At 38.0% G+C, this 15,652-nt stretch overlaps 1 protein-coding gene across 4 annotated transcripts in view; it reads left to right on the top strand.

The window, feature by feature from the left end:
• LOC122640711 (DNA topoisomerase 3-alpha) overlaps positions 1–15,652 on the top strand; it is a 77,458-nt gene that overhangs the window by 40,072 nt on the left and 21,734 nt on the right. For 3 of the 4 annotated variants that reach the window (XM_043833950.1, XM_043833952.1, XM_043833951.1), the window contains 6 exons: positions 1,101–1,230; positions 4,647–4,699; positions 4,776–4,875; positions 8,624–8,662; positions 13,814–13,892; positions 14,062–14,133. In XM_043833950.1, the coding sequence (XP_043689885.1) occupies positions 1,101–1,230; positions 4,647–4,699; positions 4,776–4,875; positions 8,624–8,662; positions 13,814–13,892; positions 14,062–14,133 (473 nt within the window). The remainder of the gene's footprint in view (positions 1–1,100; positions 1,231–4,646; positions 4,700–4,775; positions 4,876–8,623; positions 8,663–13,813; positions 13,893–14,061; positions 14,134–15,652) is intronic. The other variant, XM_043833953.1, reaches the window with a different exon arrangement.

Genomic DNA, 15,652 nt, shown 5'->3' on the forward strand with positions numbered 1-15,652 from the left:
CATTCTTTTTTCCCTCTGATTCTTTTGTTTTCTCTTGCTGTTTCTTTGGAGAGCTGTGTCTTGGTTGGAGAGAAGGGGAGAATGCTGTTTTAACCTTCCCTTTTATCAGTGGTGTTTTTTTTCCCACAGTTGCAGCCTTTGGATGCCATTTACATGGTTGCACACCTTTTTCTCATCCTCCACCTTTTCATCATGATCATCAGCATCACTAGACATGCTTGTTTCTTTTTTTTTTTGTGCATAAATGCAATATCTACGATTCAATAGGTACATTGAGGTGCAGATGTGCATATGCTATGCATTCGCGTGTCTTAGGCCTCTTGGCTGCGCCCTTTTTGTAGTGCTATTGATGCCCTAAAAGCAATTCTCTAATTTATCGTAGCTAATTTACCATGTCTTACTATAGTGCATGCCAGTGGTGTTTATGTATCTTTAGTTGGAGAAAATGTTTTAGTGTTGGAATAATTTTATGCCCTTGTGTTTAACTTACCGTATTGCATGTTTGTTTCCTACGTATCAAGAAATGGTTCCAAGATGGAATTAAAGTCACATCTGTAATATTCTGCTGATGAAAACATTTCTCAACTATTTTGTCAGATTTTATCGTATATTCTGTCCATGACACCCTTTTTGTTTGCATATAAGCTAAGGGAAAGAGATCTCTCCACAGGCCATGTGTATGGCTTCTGTTATTGCGCATGGTTTTTTGCCTAGTGGACAGCTGGTTTGGCTATTTTGACAATTGCATAACAACAATATGGCTATGCCGTCCATTTGTCAGTTATGGTGGTCCATCTCAACCCTATGTTTGACACATGGTAAACTTTTTCCGTAGCATGTCGAAGTTTTTGAATTTTTTTTTCAAAATTTTATTTCTCTTTGTGGTAATATGCTTTTTGGTTTAAACTTGCCATGGGACCAGAGGCTGGTGTGGACTATAGGTAAACAAAGTTTCAATGTCGGTTGAGCTGCCATGTGGCAGGAAAATAAGGCCTGTGGAGAGATTCTCTCCCAAAAACTATTAATTGCATATAGGTCCAACCTTTTTATATTCTATGCTCTATAATTTGTTCATTATATCATAAGAACAAGTTTTCCAGGTATGAGCTCTGGAAACCGTACCTTAGATCCATGATGGAATGTGACATGAAAGAAGTTAGCTTAGGCAGCAAGAGGAGAGCTGAAGTCTTGGAGACTTGCTTGCAGCAGATGAAAGCTTGCTTCTTGGATGTAAGTTTGTACAGAACTTATTTCTATGATATAAATCCCAAAACATCACCTGTTATATGCCATACCATAGTTTACAAATTCTCTGCAGCAATGAGTTCGAATTTGCCCACACCAGTTTGGGATGTGGTCTTCTTGCTTTTTGCAGAAACCTGACTAAAATTAATGACTGTTGTAATGTTGACAAAGGCTAATTTGATGGGTTACCTACTGTAGGACCTTGAATATAGTGTTTGGTGGTATACGGTTCATGTAGCTTAGGATGACACAGTGAGTTGAATTGTTGTGATGTTCATGTACTGCCTCTACAGTGTTTTCTGTTCAAACTATTAACAGCATATTCTGATTTTTATTTTTTGCTTGAGGGGTGAATGACAGTTTTATTTGAAGAAGACATGAATACGTGAGTGGAGCTTGAAAGCTACAAATTTTTTTTTTTACCAGTGATGAGAAATAAAATCCAGATTCGCATTTTATGCTAATCCTCATTTTCCATAAACTTATCTACTGACATTTGATTACACTAACATAGGTATGCTCTCAGCTGCGAATATGTTCATGAATCCACATTGATAAATACTAGTAACTAGCAACAAAATGATTGGTGACTGAAATATAATCTTTGATGAACTTAAATGTTTGTTAAAGATTTAACTTTTTGGAATAATGGCCTGAGAAATTCTGTAAAACACATTGACTTCAATGTAAGATAATTGTGGGGATAAACATAGGAAGCTGGTGTGGATAATTCTCCACACATGTGATGAATATATTTTGTTGATCTAGCTGGACAGCAAAGGGAATACCGTGAAATATGAGAATGTGGAATTACATTTTGCTTAAGTAGGGCTATTTCAACTGAACTAATTGTCAAGAGATATGGGTAAACTTTTAAAGTATATGCTACTTAGGATTTGGTGAAAGAAATCTTGAGTTTTAAGAGGAATGACACCGCTGTTTTGAAAAAGGACTATAAGTTGGGTTAGGAAGGAATTCAGGTGAAGTTTAAGGGGAGAGATAAGATTCTTCTGGCTGTGAGACCGTAAATGGTATCTGGTTCTGGCCATGGGCTTGGTATGAAATGGGGCCATGGAACTATTACATTTTTTTAACCATATTGGGCCTTTCTGGTCTATGTCCAAAATTTGTTTTTATAATTTGGATTTTCACTGGATTCAAACACAAGGCCTCTGTATTTATTTACATGAATGCATTGAGATACATGAAAATTACATGCATACATACAAACAATGAAAGGTTAAAAGACTGATATCAATTGAACCCCATTGATATGAGGCCAAAATCTGATCATCCTAGGGAGGGTTACAAGATCTTTAGAGTGAGGGTCTGTGATAAAAGAGGTACCAGAAGATTGAGGATAGGTGAGTTATGAGATTATTAGAGTGGAGGAGGCTCTGGTTAAATAGGAATGAGTCAATTGTGGATAGGTGAGTCTTCTGATTCTCAATGGTGATTGTCATGGTATGATGCATGAATCGATTTGTTTTTTTGATCTGGGTGATAATCGGAGTTTCTGTCCACCTATTTTGGTTCTTGGGAAGCACGATATTGATTTGGTTCTTCCCCTTCTCTCTTTATGTTTTCTTCAAATGGCATTGAATGCTGTAGGTTTTTTAGAGCCACTGAAGATCTCTTGGGGGCTGTTTTGGCTTTTTGTAGTTTATGAGTGGCTGAGAGTTCTGTTTGTTTCTTTATGTTGCCTCCCCGCTTAAGTTGATGTATTGGCCAGACTGCCATACTTGTAAATCCTCTTCATTACAACAAAAATTTCCCCTTTAGTATCATAATGAGAAACAGGTAGAAATTTTATTCCAAAAACCCAGATTTCATAACCAAGGCCATAGACCCTGTTTGAAAAGCAATTGTTTGAAATCCATTTTTCATAGGAACTGGAAATATAGAGAGCACTTTACCTCTCTATTATACATATAATGCAGAGGAAAAAAAATCCTGATCATGTGCAGGGGCTGGGGAAAAATAGAATATCTGTGTAGCCTTTCTTCTGGGCGATGGATCTAGCTAGAGAGTAACAAGCGAGGGTGGTACACATGGGTGTTATGGGAATATGTTTACAACTGGGGTATTTTGTCTATTCTGTAGTATTTTTCCAGATAGGAGGTGGTTTTGTCTGTTTGTGCACCACCTTTTGCCACTTTCTTTTTTGGATGGTGTGAGTTTTTTTTTTTTTCTGTCCTTCTCTTTTGTTATTTCTTTTCTGGTGCTTGGATACTATTTTTCTTGTATTCTTGGACCATTTTAGATAGTTTCTTCTTAGTTTGAGTAATGATGCAGAGTTTTGATCAGCAGTATATAAATCACCAGGATGGGACCATTAGTTCATGGATAAAATTCATGATGCTTGGTCTTATGCAAGGTTTTAGGTCTTGGTTTCACCCCTGGTTTCGCCAGGCCATGAAACTGAGTTGTTCCGAGATCTCGGCGAGATGGTGTATTTTTTCCCATCTCAACTCGGTGGTGGGTTTCGGTGGCCATATGGCCAAGATAGGTCCTGAAACTTGACGTCCACTCAATTTTAGGCCTTCTAAACACAATGGAAACATTAGTTTTTACAAATTCAAACCCAAAATGGTAATTTGACTTCGGATCCTAAGTTTGTAGTCTACGGCGTACGTGGGGTCTATCCTAGGCTATTCCACACAATATTTAGAACACATATAATTAAAGTATAGGTGTAAAACAACTCAAATAAGCATTAAGAATTAAAAAACATCAAACTATAAGCCATTTAAGCATTAGGCATCATATTCATAATCATACATGGTGATTGTTTGACGGTTTGTTAATAATTGTTAGAAACTTGGAAAGAGACATAGATTAAACAAATACAAGTGTCCTTAAAACTGTTCTTGAGACGCAATGCAGCTCCCTCTCCTGATGTTGATGCTTCAATCTTGAATCTCCAAGCTTTAATCTTCAGTTGAGGTGAGATTTGTCAGAAAAAAAAACACCAAAACCCTCACCTCAAAGTGTTTTTCCTTCACAGCAAAGCGAGATAGGCGATATTTCGAGTTGAGGTTGAAATCTCGCCGAGAGGGTGCCTTTTAATAGCTTGGTTTGGTCTTGAAGTCGGATCGAGACTGGGATAAGTGCCGAGATCTTGGCGAGACCGAGATCTCGACCGAGATATTGTCATTTTTCTGTATCGCCACTGGTCTCATCTCGAGACCTGGCGAAACCACGATAAGATCTCGCCGAGATCTTGTACCATGGTCTTAAGTTTTTATTATCTACACCTTATTCCAGATCTAGAATGGTTAGGTCGTTAGGCATTTTAAAGTCTGAGACTTTTCACCAATTAGTTATATATTAAGACGACTCTGTTAATGTATTTTATTAGGAATGGATTATTACAGTTTTGAATTTTGGATTTCTTGCAGGCAAGGTTGAACAAAGCAAAACTTTTGGAAGCCATGGCGATTTTCTTTGAGAGGTATTTAGCTTCACTGATGCACTGAAGTTGTACTTGTATCATCTGACATCTATCATCATTTTTTTCATTTATGCAGATCCAACCGACCGGGTAGAGATGAGCAGAATCTTGTTGTCGGGATTGTTCGGCCATGTGGTGCCTGCCAAGAATCTAATATGGTGCTAAAACGAAAACCGGTAATGATTTGGTGAGCCTTATGTCTGAAAAAAAAGAAAAGAAAAGAAAAGGATTTGCTGAGCATTTGGGGGGATCTAAGTTCTAACAGTACCATGATAGTAAATTTAGGTTCTTTATACCTTTGTAATGCATCATTGTATAATTATTTGGAAATGCACATATTGACTGTCCTTTCAGTGCATATCTTGCTCTTCTTTTTCCTTGACAAATGCATGTTCTGACTTCTGAGGGCTGTAATTTTTACACAAATGTATGGGAATTAGTTGCTCTTTCTCATTGAATGCTTTATGCTTGTAATTTTTTGATGGATTCCATCATATGTTCCTTGTTACTACATTCATGAATCAATGATCTCTTTTTTTCACGTCTCCTATGATTAACTACACATATTGAAGAATATAAGTGTTTATGCAAGATAGGAGAGGAAGCTTCATCAACTTCTTGCACCTTGTGCTATAAAACAGAACATGAAATTGCTTTGCCCCCCTTCTCACCCAGCCATGATGGGAGATGATCTTGATGCCTCCCATCACCTCAGCATTGGATTGAGAGTACAGAAATGTTGGGTCAGCGGCAAGCTGAGACCCAGATGCAGAACAAGGCTTATCTCGATGATGTTTTGAACACTTTTCCTGCTGAGAGTCATCTAGTTTCCAAATTTAATAAAAAGGACATCTTCACTCACTACAATCGCCATTGCTGAAAGCAGGTAGGGTTGTGCATTTTTATATAGTTATATTCCTACAAAATTTTGTTTCTGGGGCTTTAGGGGATGCCAAAGAAAAGGATCTCTCTTCTTGGGCTGTTACATGAGATGGGAAAAGGAAAGTCATCTTGTGGAGGAATGTGTGGCCTAACACTGTTTGAGTCTATTTCAGTTTCCTAGTCAGTTTAAGTTACTTAGTAGGTTAAGGATTGAGTTAGGCCTTTTCATTATATTGTAGAAGGCTATTTTTGAGTCTTTTATATAAGGTTGTAAGGGGGGCAAAACATTGAGCACGAATTTTGATATTAATGAAAGCTTTTTGTTGCTCTTCTTCTCCATTGAAGATTTTTGTCTTGTGTTTGATCAAGGCTAGTGGGATTGATGTTTGATCCAATCGACACCTTGTGGTGTGAAGCCCGGGTGGATCGTTTGAAGGAATTGGTGTTTGATCCGATTGACACCTTGCGGTGGTAAGTGTATGGGGCAGAATGTATGGGGCAGAATGTTGGGCAGTTAAGAAGTGTCATATTGATAAGCTTTGTGTAGCAGAGATGAGGATGTTACGTTGGATGTGTGGAAAAACAAGGAAGGATAAAATACGGAATGAACATATAAAAGCAGACTTAGGAGTTGCCCTGATCAATGGCAAGCTCCGAGAGAGTCGTTTAAGGTGGTATGGTCACATTCAACGGAGACCTAGGGACGCCCTAGTAAGGAGTGATATGATTCCGATTGAAGGAGCTAAAAGAGCTAGGGGCAGACCTAAAATGACCATAGGAGAAGTGGTGAGGAAGGACATGCATAGTCTAGGTCTGGTCCCAAGTATGACCTCGGACAGAGCCTATTGGAGTGCAAGGATCCATGTCGCAGACCCCATTTAGCTAAGATTATCCTGACGTGTTGGGCCGTGCCTTTTGCCTCTTACTATCTTTCATCTTTCTATTTATTTCCAATCTTTCATTTGTCCTTTTCCTTTGTCTTTTCTCATCTCTTTCGCCATCCCTCTTCTCCAATCTTTTCTTCCCTTTTTTGAGTATGTCTATGTTTTCTCTATTCTGTTTGTTTGGATCCATGTAGCCGACCCCATTAAGTTGGGATAAGGCTGTGTTTGTTGTTGTTCTTTGTATCTACAATCAAGCAAGCTGCTGCCAAGGAAATTCTGCAACTACAGTAAGTTTGAATCGTCCCCACCTCCTATTATTCTTCTCCTAATCCTCTACAACCCTGACCCTAACATTCCCCATTGTTATTTTTCAGTTTCCCATAACCTAAAACCTGCACAGATCAATCCACCCATCAAAACCTCACCAAACCAGAGCTGAGTTAACCTCTCTGCCCCTCTAACATTCGATCCAAACCCTAACCCCATCCTCCCACTCTAAACCCTAGACTCCCCCTATTTTACTCTTCACAAAAACCTGAAACCCTAACCCTATATTGCTGTTAATTCAAATCAGCATACTTACATCCATCAAAACATCTCAGGACCTTCATTGTTAGACTCCCATACCTTAACTTGACATAACCCATACATCAAACCCTAATCTTCAATTCACCAAAAACCCTATTTTTGATATAACAAATCCTGGTTTATTGCCTTCTAGTTGGTCTCCTACCAATCTAGAACTACATTATAATTAGGTTAGCATATGGATCTGACATGGTCCATACCATGATCAAAAGAGGGGATAAAAAGGAAAACCCTGGTGGAGGAAGAAATATTGAACAATCAAACAAATGGAGTCCTAACTTCCGCACTCCTTCCCTATCCATACAAATTATTGGGTTTCCTCCAAATCAAACAAAATTAGTTATGGCCACTACTAATTGGTTCCAAAGTAGCTTTAATCTCTCTGCTATATATACTGAACAAATTTATTTATTTATTTTGTTTCGGGTGAAATAAATTTCAAATTAAATGGCACATAAGTTGTCAAATCATGAAAGTGGTAATACAGAGTGGTGTTTTTCAGGGATCGGAGTATAAGGAATTGGGAAGCTTAAATGTTCTCCTCGCAATGGGAAGTCCCAAGAGGCTGCTCCACTGCGATCCAATCATTCCCCAAATTCGGTAACCATTACTCACCAGCACCTTCCTCAGTTCTACTTTGTACTGTTGCACTGTCTTGTAGTCCACATCACTCCTATTAGCAATGGACTTCAGTCAAAGAGATAAACTTCAATTGAAACTGGGGTTGATGGGATTGATGTCCGTGGAAGAAGATCCCTCCTTGAAAAGCTGGGAAGAAGTTGGGGGTGGGGCTGGGTTGCAGGGATGGATGTGGGTTTACAGTTTTGCAGAGGATGGGTGGGCGGTGGTGTTCTAAGGAGGAGGAGGATGAGGAAGAAGAGGAAGGTAAGGGAAAGCATAAGGGCAAATTGGTAATTTGACCTCCCTCAAGGGTAGATTTGTCAATTGGATGGTTTATATGAAGGAATGTAACAGGGTTAAAATGGTCTTTTTCTTTTCTTTTTTTTTCTTCAAAACTTTAAGTTAACATGTTACTCAAATTGGCTGCGATTGTAATTTTTTCAAACCGTGGGGTTTACGTGAGTTTTGGGCTAGTTCCAGGGGAGGTACTAGTAATTAACTCTAATTTATTTATATTAAATGAACCACTTTGAATAATTCATCTGGGGGAGGCAATTTTTTGCTGTCCAACCTATCCCCTACCTATATGCTCTCTACTGTAATATTTTTTCCCTGGTGGGGGAAATTGCACTCATTGCTCCCTGGCTCTGCCCATGTTCAAATTTGCAATAAGAAGCCAAAAAAAGTTACTCTTTTTGACAAGTGCTTCATATAACTTTATATGGATTTCTTTTTAAATTCAAACAAGTTGTCTATCTTGAGTTTTTCACTAGACTTTCTTACATGTATCTATGTACCTACATGCTATCATTCTTCCTATGAATAAGTCCCACTCATTAGAAGCTGTCCTGCTTTATAGTCAAGTTTTGTTGTTGTCGTGCTTTATAGTCAAGTTTTGTTGTTTATGCACTATCTTTTTAACATTTAATATTGTTTTGTATGATTGCAGGATGGCAATTTCATGGTTGGATGCATGGGCTTTCCACAGGTAGGTATCTTCAAAACTAAGAAACAGTGAAAAATATTTCTGTTAAACACTGATTTATATACCCGTTTACAGCACTTTATAAACATATATTTTAAGTACATTTTATGCTGAGAAAGTATAACAAAATATTTATACTTAGAGCCCTTGCTGTGTCAGTTACCAGCTTGGTTTAGAATCAAAGTGATGTTCAAACTCTTCCCTTTTGTTTCTTGAGGAAGCATAGTGTATGGTAAAGACTATTCCTCTTGGCCATTTGAGACATATCCTGTTCAATATTGTACAACTGCGCAAAAGTTGGGAAGAGGTTTCAACTGGGCCTACACTTTTCCTTCCTGAAACAAAAACTGCATAGTATTCTTGGGATGCGTTGAATAACATAGCTATTACAACTGAACTGTAGAAACCGCTTCCTCTAAAAGGCCGATCTTGTAGGAAAGGGAGGAAACAATATGCATATCATACAGGAGCTCTAACACGGCGGACTATCCAAAGGGAGACACGGGTGGATGAATAATTTTTTAACACCTGCCCGCTCCTAGGGGGACTCGATACCGTGACCCCTGCCTGCTCTGATACCATGTAGAAACCGCTTCCTCTAAAAGGCCGACCTTGTAGGAAAGGGAGGAAACAATATGTATATCATACAGGAGCTCTAACATGGCGGACTATCCAAAGGGGGACATGGGTGGATGAATAATTTTTTAACATGAACTCTATTTCTCATGGGGGGAATCTGAATCAGCTGGTTCCATAGTTGTCACAGCGTCTAAGCGACCAAAGGCGTTGGAGAGGGTCCAAAATCAAGGTGGCACCAACAAGGTGTCCAAGGCGCCCGCCTTGACAACTATGGCTGGTTCAATAACCTTTCCATTTGTGCATAGTTTGAGGTCTCGGGCATGGTTTCTGCCAACCCAAAAACCGAGTTGTCTCGGCGAGATACCGAGATCTTGGCTGAGTTCATGCATATTTTTTTTTTTTTTTGAAATTTCGGCCCTTGGTTTCGGGGGCCATATGACCTAATTAGGTTAGGAAACTTGCAGGACAGCCTATCTTATGCCCTATAAACATAGTGGAACCCTTAGTTTTTAAAAAATTATACCCAAAAATGGTAGTTTGACTTGGGGTCCTAGGTTGGTAGTGTATGCTGTATATATATATATATATATACTGAGTTAGTGATATGGCATATTTCACACAAACTTTAGTATTAGAACACATAATTCAAGTAAACCACTTAAGAAATATGAATAAAAAGATATTAAATTATAAACCATTTCATAAATCATACATCTAACATTGTTTGTTACATATAGTCAAATACATTTGGAGCAAATAGGAGATTTGGAGGGGGGGGGGTTGTCTTAAAAACTGGCAAAACCAGTTGAGTCCATTGAGATCAGGTGAGAAGATAGTTTGTAACATTTCGACCGATACGAAATTCGAGACATTGCTCTTTTCTTGTTTCTTGTGTGGTTTCAATTTGGTAGTAGAAAAAAATGAGATTTTTACGGAGATCTTGGCGAGACCTCATACCATGCATTTATGTACCTTAACTTTCATCTCAGACCAACATGTACCTATTCCTAGTCATTGATGCAATGTTTCCATCTAACTTTACCCTTAATGACATAGCACATGCTTATTTTCACTTACTAGGAGCATGATTTCCCATATTGCCCAGATCACACAAGCGTAAAATGAATAAATTGTGAAAACTCTCTCTCTCTCTCTTCCCTCCCTAATTACAGCCTCTTACACAGGAGACTTTTTGTTGGTAGAACCATGGGTCAGAAAGAGGGAATAAAAGAATGGAATGACTTGTTGTATTGATAGAAAAGCCCCTCTATTTATAATAGAGGGGAAGTTACAAATAAACTAAGCTAGGCGATGTGGGACTAAAACCCACACATCCAACATAAACTTAATACACTAAATAACATAAAAATACCCCAAAAGAACCAGAATACCCCTACGGTATTCTGGAGTACATATATTTTAACACTCCCCCTCAAGTTGGATTATACAAATATTAAAGAAAGAAGATCCAGCTTGGACTAAAGAAAAAAATAACTCCATAACAATGCTAACACTCCCCCTCAAGTTGGCGCATACAAGGTACTGATGCCCAACTTGAATAAAATAGGAAAAGATAAGTTGTAGTAGAATCCAACTTCAAGATGAATGCAACTCCCAAATAAACCTTCAAGAACTTGAAAAATTAGATCTTTAAAACTTGGGTAGACTTGATCAGTAAACTTTCACCAATCTTCAGCAGCTGTCCAGTGATGAATCTCGGACTGATAATCTTGAAGATAAGTAACTAGTGTGGTGAGCAGATGAATCAGGCAGCAGTAAAGATCAAGCAGCGGAAAAAAAAAAAACACAACCCAACTGTAGAACTTCATATAGGCAGGCAATAACCAAACATCTTCAAAACTTTAAGACCAACCTCCCCCTTACGGCAAACTCAACCCAATAACAAAGTAGATACCCATTGGCAATGGTGAAACCTCTGACCTTCTATGTTTTGCACCAAGTGTTCTTGTAAGTTTTGCTTTCTACAATGGCTGCAGGTATACTGTATATGATCCCCCCCTCACATGTAGTGCACGTGGAGTCGTGGACATAAGAGAGATGATGTAAAGAGATGGGGCAAAACATAATATTCCAGAATTTTCCAAGAGCTGCCAAGGGTAATGGAAAAATAAGAAATGGCAAAGAAGAGAATACCATGAACTTCCAAGGTGGCTATTGGTTATGCCAAAGGTATGTTTTGGGAGGTGGTGAAGGCAAAAGAGCAGTGGGACAATGAAGTACGGAGTATATAATGCAACATATAAATTTACAACCATCTTCAAACGATCAAACAATCATTTTTTTATGGAAACTCTTGCAGGGGAGAAACTCCTAACTCCAATATTCAAATCTGATAAGTAAACAGATCTGATTTGAAGTAAGGAAAGGCTTCATTCTTCAAGGCTTGATCAATCTTCAAACAAGAAGGAACAAGTGAACAAAAAAAATTCCAATGTATAAACTCCCACATGCTAAATAGAACTGACGAAGATATCTGGACAGCAATGGATGTAAGAAGCTTCAACAAAATTGGATCAGATCTGAATTAGTGAACAATGCTAGGATTCGAGCTCCAAAGTGAGCCGGATATGAACCAGAAAAGCTTCACATAACTGAATAGGTTCGTAGTTGCAACCAATAACCGTGGAACACACTGTTGTAGTCCCAAATAAGCTGATCTCCAGGGTAGCCGATTCGAGTCTTCAATAATGAAAGAAATTCGATCTCCAATAGTAGGAAACTCAGTCATAATAATAGGACAGCAGTATTCCATATAAAGGCAGCAGTAACATGTCAACCAGTCATGCTTACAGAAGCCAATCAATAAAACCAGCAAGGTAGGTAGGAAAGCTCAAAATAACCAGCAAATATAAGATAAATAACTAGACTGATCGATAGGGAGGTGAAGCAGCCAGCCATATAGGAACTAGGGAAAAACAGGTTGATAATTAGAGAAACCGAGCCATAAGAATGAACTGGAATTTTCTCCAAAAAAAGAACTGATGAATAATGCTGAAATATAGGTTGAAGACTCCTCTAATGGTTATAAAACTCTCCTAAAAAAATCAGCAATAGTGGACTGCCCTAACCCTTAGATCGATTATAGTTAGGGTTTTGTAAAAAACCCTGAAAGTGAAGATCGATTGTAGGAAATGGGGCTTCAACAGAAGTGATGATGACTTGTCAAAGGTTATGTCTTCTGGCAATAGATGCTGACCAAAACTGTTGTAATGGATCTCCAGTTCTAATAACCAATCTCCTTGGTAATTGAGACTTGATCTTCAAGTGGGAGAAACACCAAAAAGTGCAGAAAAAATAGGACAGCAGCTATCATGTGCAATAGACCTTCTTCAAGCCATGAAGAGTTGAAGTAGAATGTCCTTGATGGTAGAAACACCTCCAAAAAACTCCAATAGCAACAATCAACCCTAATCCTAAAGTTGATATGTGTCATGGTTTTGTAAAAAACCCTAAAAAGGAGGATCGATTGGGGTTTGGGGTCTTCAAACACTTGGAAAGAGCCAAATACTGAGGTTGAGTGATGCTTGTCGGTGGAGTAATCATCCCTCCAAAAGGCAACAAAAACTGGAAACTGTAACCCTAATTTCGATTTGAGTCAGGGTTTTAACAGGTAACCAAAAGTAGCAGGTTGAGTAGGTTTTGCTGTAGGTACAAATCCAGCCATCAGAAAGCGTCCAAACTAAGGTCCATTAAGGCTTGTAGTAGTTGGGAATTATCCTTGAAAAATTAGCTACATCTGACAAGGGAAACCCCAAAATCGATTGGAGTCAGGGTTTTGAAAAAAACCCTAACAAGGTGAGATCGATTTGGCATGGAGGCTGGAAAACTTAATAAAAGATGGAGAGAAAGAAAAAAGGGAAGTAAGGCTATGGGATAGGGTAGAAGAGGGCTAGAAAAGGCTGCATAGGATGCTCCAAAATTGGCGGATCAGTCTTCATTGATAAGGATCTGATCTTCCAAATAAGAGGGAAACTCCAAATTGCAAAGATGGCTCCAGCAAAATTTTAATGAAAAAAATTGGATAGAATGGAGGAGGGCAGCTATTAAATCATTGGATACTTTATTTACCTCATTAGTGCTGCCCCCTTACAAGGGTAAGAAGAAGAAAACCAGAAGAAGGAGAAACCGAGAAAGGGAGAAGAAGAAGGGAGAGATCGATTGAGGAGAAGTAGGGAGAATTAGGGTTTTTTCCTCCCTCTAACCTAGATCAGACCAGCTCTGATACCATGTTGGTAGAACCATGGGTCAGAAAGAGGGAATAAAAGAATGGAATGACTTGTTGTATTGATAGAAAAGCCCCTCTATTAAATAGAGGGGAAGTTACAAATAAACTAAGCTAGGCAATGTGGGACTAAAACCTACACATCCAACATAAACTTAATACACTAAATAACATAAAAATACCCCAAAAGAACCAGAATACCCCTACGGTATTCTGGAGTACATATATTCTAACACTTGTGTTTGGAGGAGATTTAGTATTAGTGTCTTAACACTTTGTTTGTTAAAAATATCTATTGATGGTGATAACAATTTTTTGCTACTCCTTTGCAGTGTAGGAATGTTATTTGGCTTCCAGGGTCCATATCAGAAGCAGTTGTGACCTCTCAAGTTTGTAACTCTTGCACTCCAGGTTTCTTTCTTCTGATTTTATTGCCCTGTTACCATACGTTTAGTTTGCATGGAGACTATTTTCTTATTGGTTGGATTTTTTTATTTTTGTGTTTACAAGTTACTTTGCTACTTGATTTATGATTGCTGATCTCATTTTGAATGTATAATTTTATGAAAAATGTTCATAGGTCCTGTTTACAAGATTCAATTTAAGTTTCGTCGGCTTGAGATACCGCCGGACTACAATGTTGACCATTTGGGTACGTTCAACTTGATGAAAGATTATCTTTCCTTCTTACTTTCCCCAACAATTATGTGGTTGAACATAATACAACAAACCTCTATGAGTGGTCATCTTGTGCTTTGTACATCCAGGATATAATTGCAAATGCATCTATTACATGATTGTATACGAGTGTTCAAAATCGGATATGTAATAACACTTATCAATCTTCATTATTACTCTCTCTGTATGTTTACACTAATTCCATGCTCTATGGAGGGACAAGAGATGACAGAGAATGCAGCTTATACGTATTAGTGCTTCCCATTCCTGCAAGAGTACGTTTGTAGTTTTGAGAGCGATAGTCTTCCTGTTGGGTACTTTTGTCTCTATCCATTTATCATCTTCATTTAACTCAACTTCAAGAGTTAGAAGGGATCCTATAAGTTCGTCCATGTTGACTGTATTAAGATTCTTTGATTCCTTTATGGTTGTTACCTTCGGTCTCCATTTGGGGGGTAATGCTCGAAGAATCTTTCGAACATTTTCGGACTTGGTATACGTCTTCCCTAAGCTCTTCAATTTGTTTATAATGTTAGTAAACCTAAAAAACATGCTAGCAATATTTTTATTTTTTAATATTCTAAATAGCTCATATTCAGTAACAAGTTTATCAATTTTTGATTCTTTTACTTGTGTGGTTCCTTCATAGGAAACAACAAGTGTGTCCTAAATTTCTTTGGCAGATTCACACATATCTATCTTATCAAACTTAGATTCACTCAATGTATATTGTAAAAATGTGATAGCTTTAAAATTCTGTTGAATTTTCTCTTTTCCAGCAGAGGTTAATTCATTTGTGGTCTTGGGCACATCCTCTTCATTTACTTTCTTGGTAAAGACATATGGTCCATGTTCAATAACATGCCACACATCAAGGTTGTGAGCACAAGTGAAGTTTCTAAATCTAATTCTTCAGTAAGCAAAATTATCACTATTAAGCAATGGAGGTCTGGAGACATTTAGTCCCTCAAATACATTAGGATGGTGTGATCTCATGGATTATCAAGTCTCAAGAAATGAGCTACCGTTCTGATACCAATTGTGAGATAACCTAGAGGGGGGTGAATAGGTTATTACTAGTGAAATATTAGTCTTTTTAAAATTTTCTTTGATTAAGACAAGATAATTAGAAATAAATATTCAAATAGAATAACACACAAGATTTATAGTAGTTCGACTAACCCAGCTTACATCCACTCCTCTCAACCTTTAGAGAATTTCACTAGCTTCTTCCTTTCAGTATAATAGGTGGGAAGAACACCTTTACAATATTTTTCACAAGATAAGAGGATCCTAACGTGTTAATCCAAGTACAGTCTAGATTAGCACACTAATGCTTTGTTAATTGAAAAGCATAAACAATACAATAAGGAAAATGTAAGAATTACTTAGACAAGGAGTGTAATATGTACTCCTTGCAAGTGATGAATGATATGCAATGATGCTCAATGCTTTGACCTTCTTTAGAACTTCTCTTTAGAATGAAAGCTTGT

This window comes from Telopea speciosissima, chromosome 9 (genome assembly GCF_018873765.1).
Source record: "Telopea speciosissima isolate NSW1024214 ecotype Mountain lineage chromosome 9, Tspe_v1, whole genome shotgun sequence".
Taxonomy (NCBI): Eukaryota; Viridiplantae; Streptophyta; class Magnoliopsida; order Proteales; family Proteaceae; genus Telopea; species Telopea speciosissima.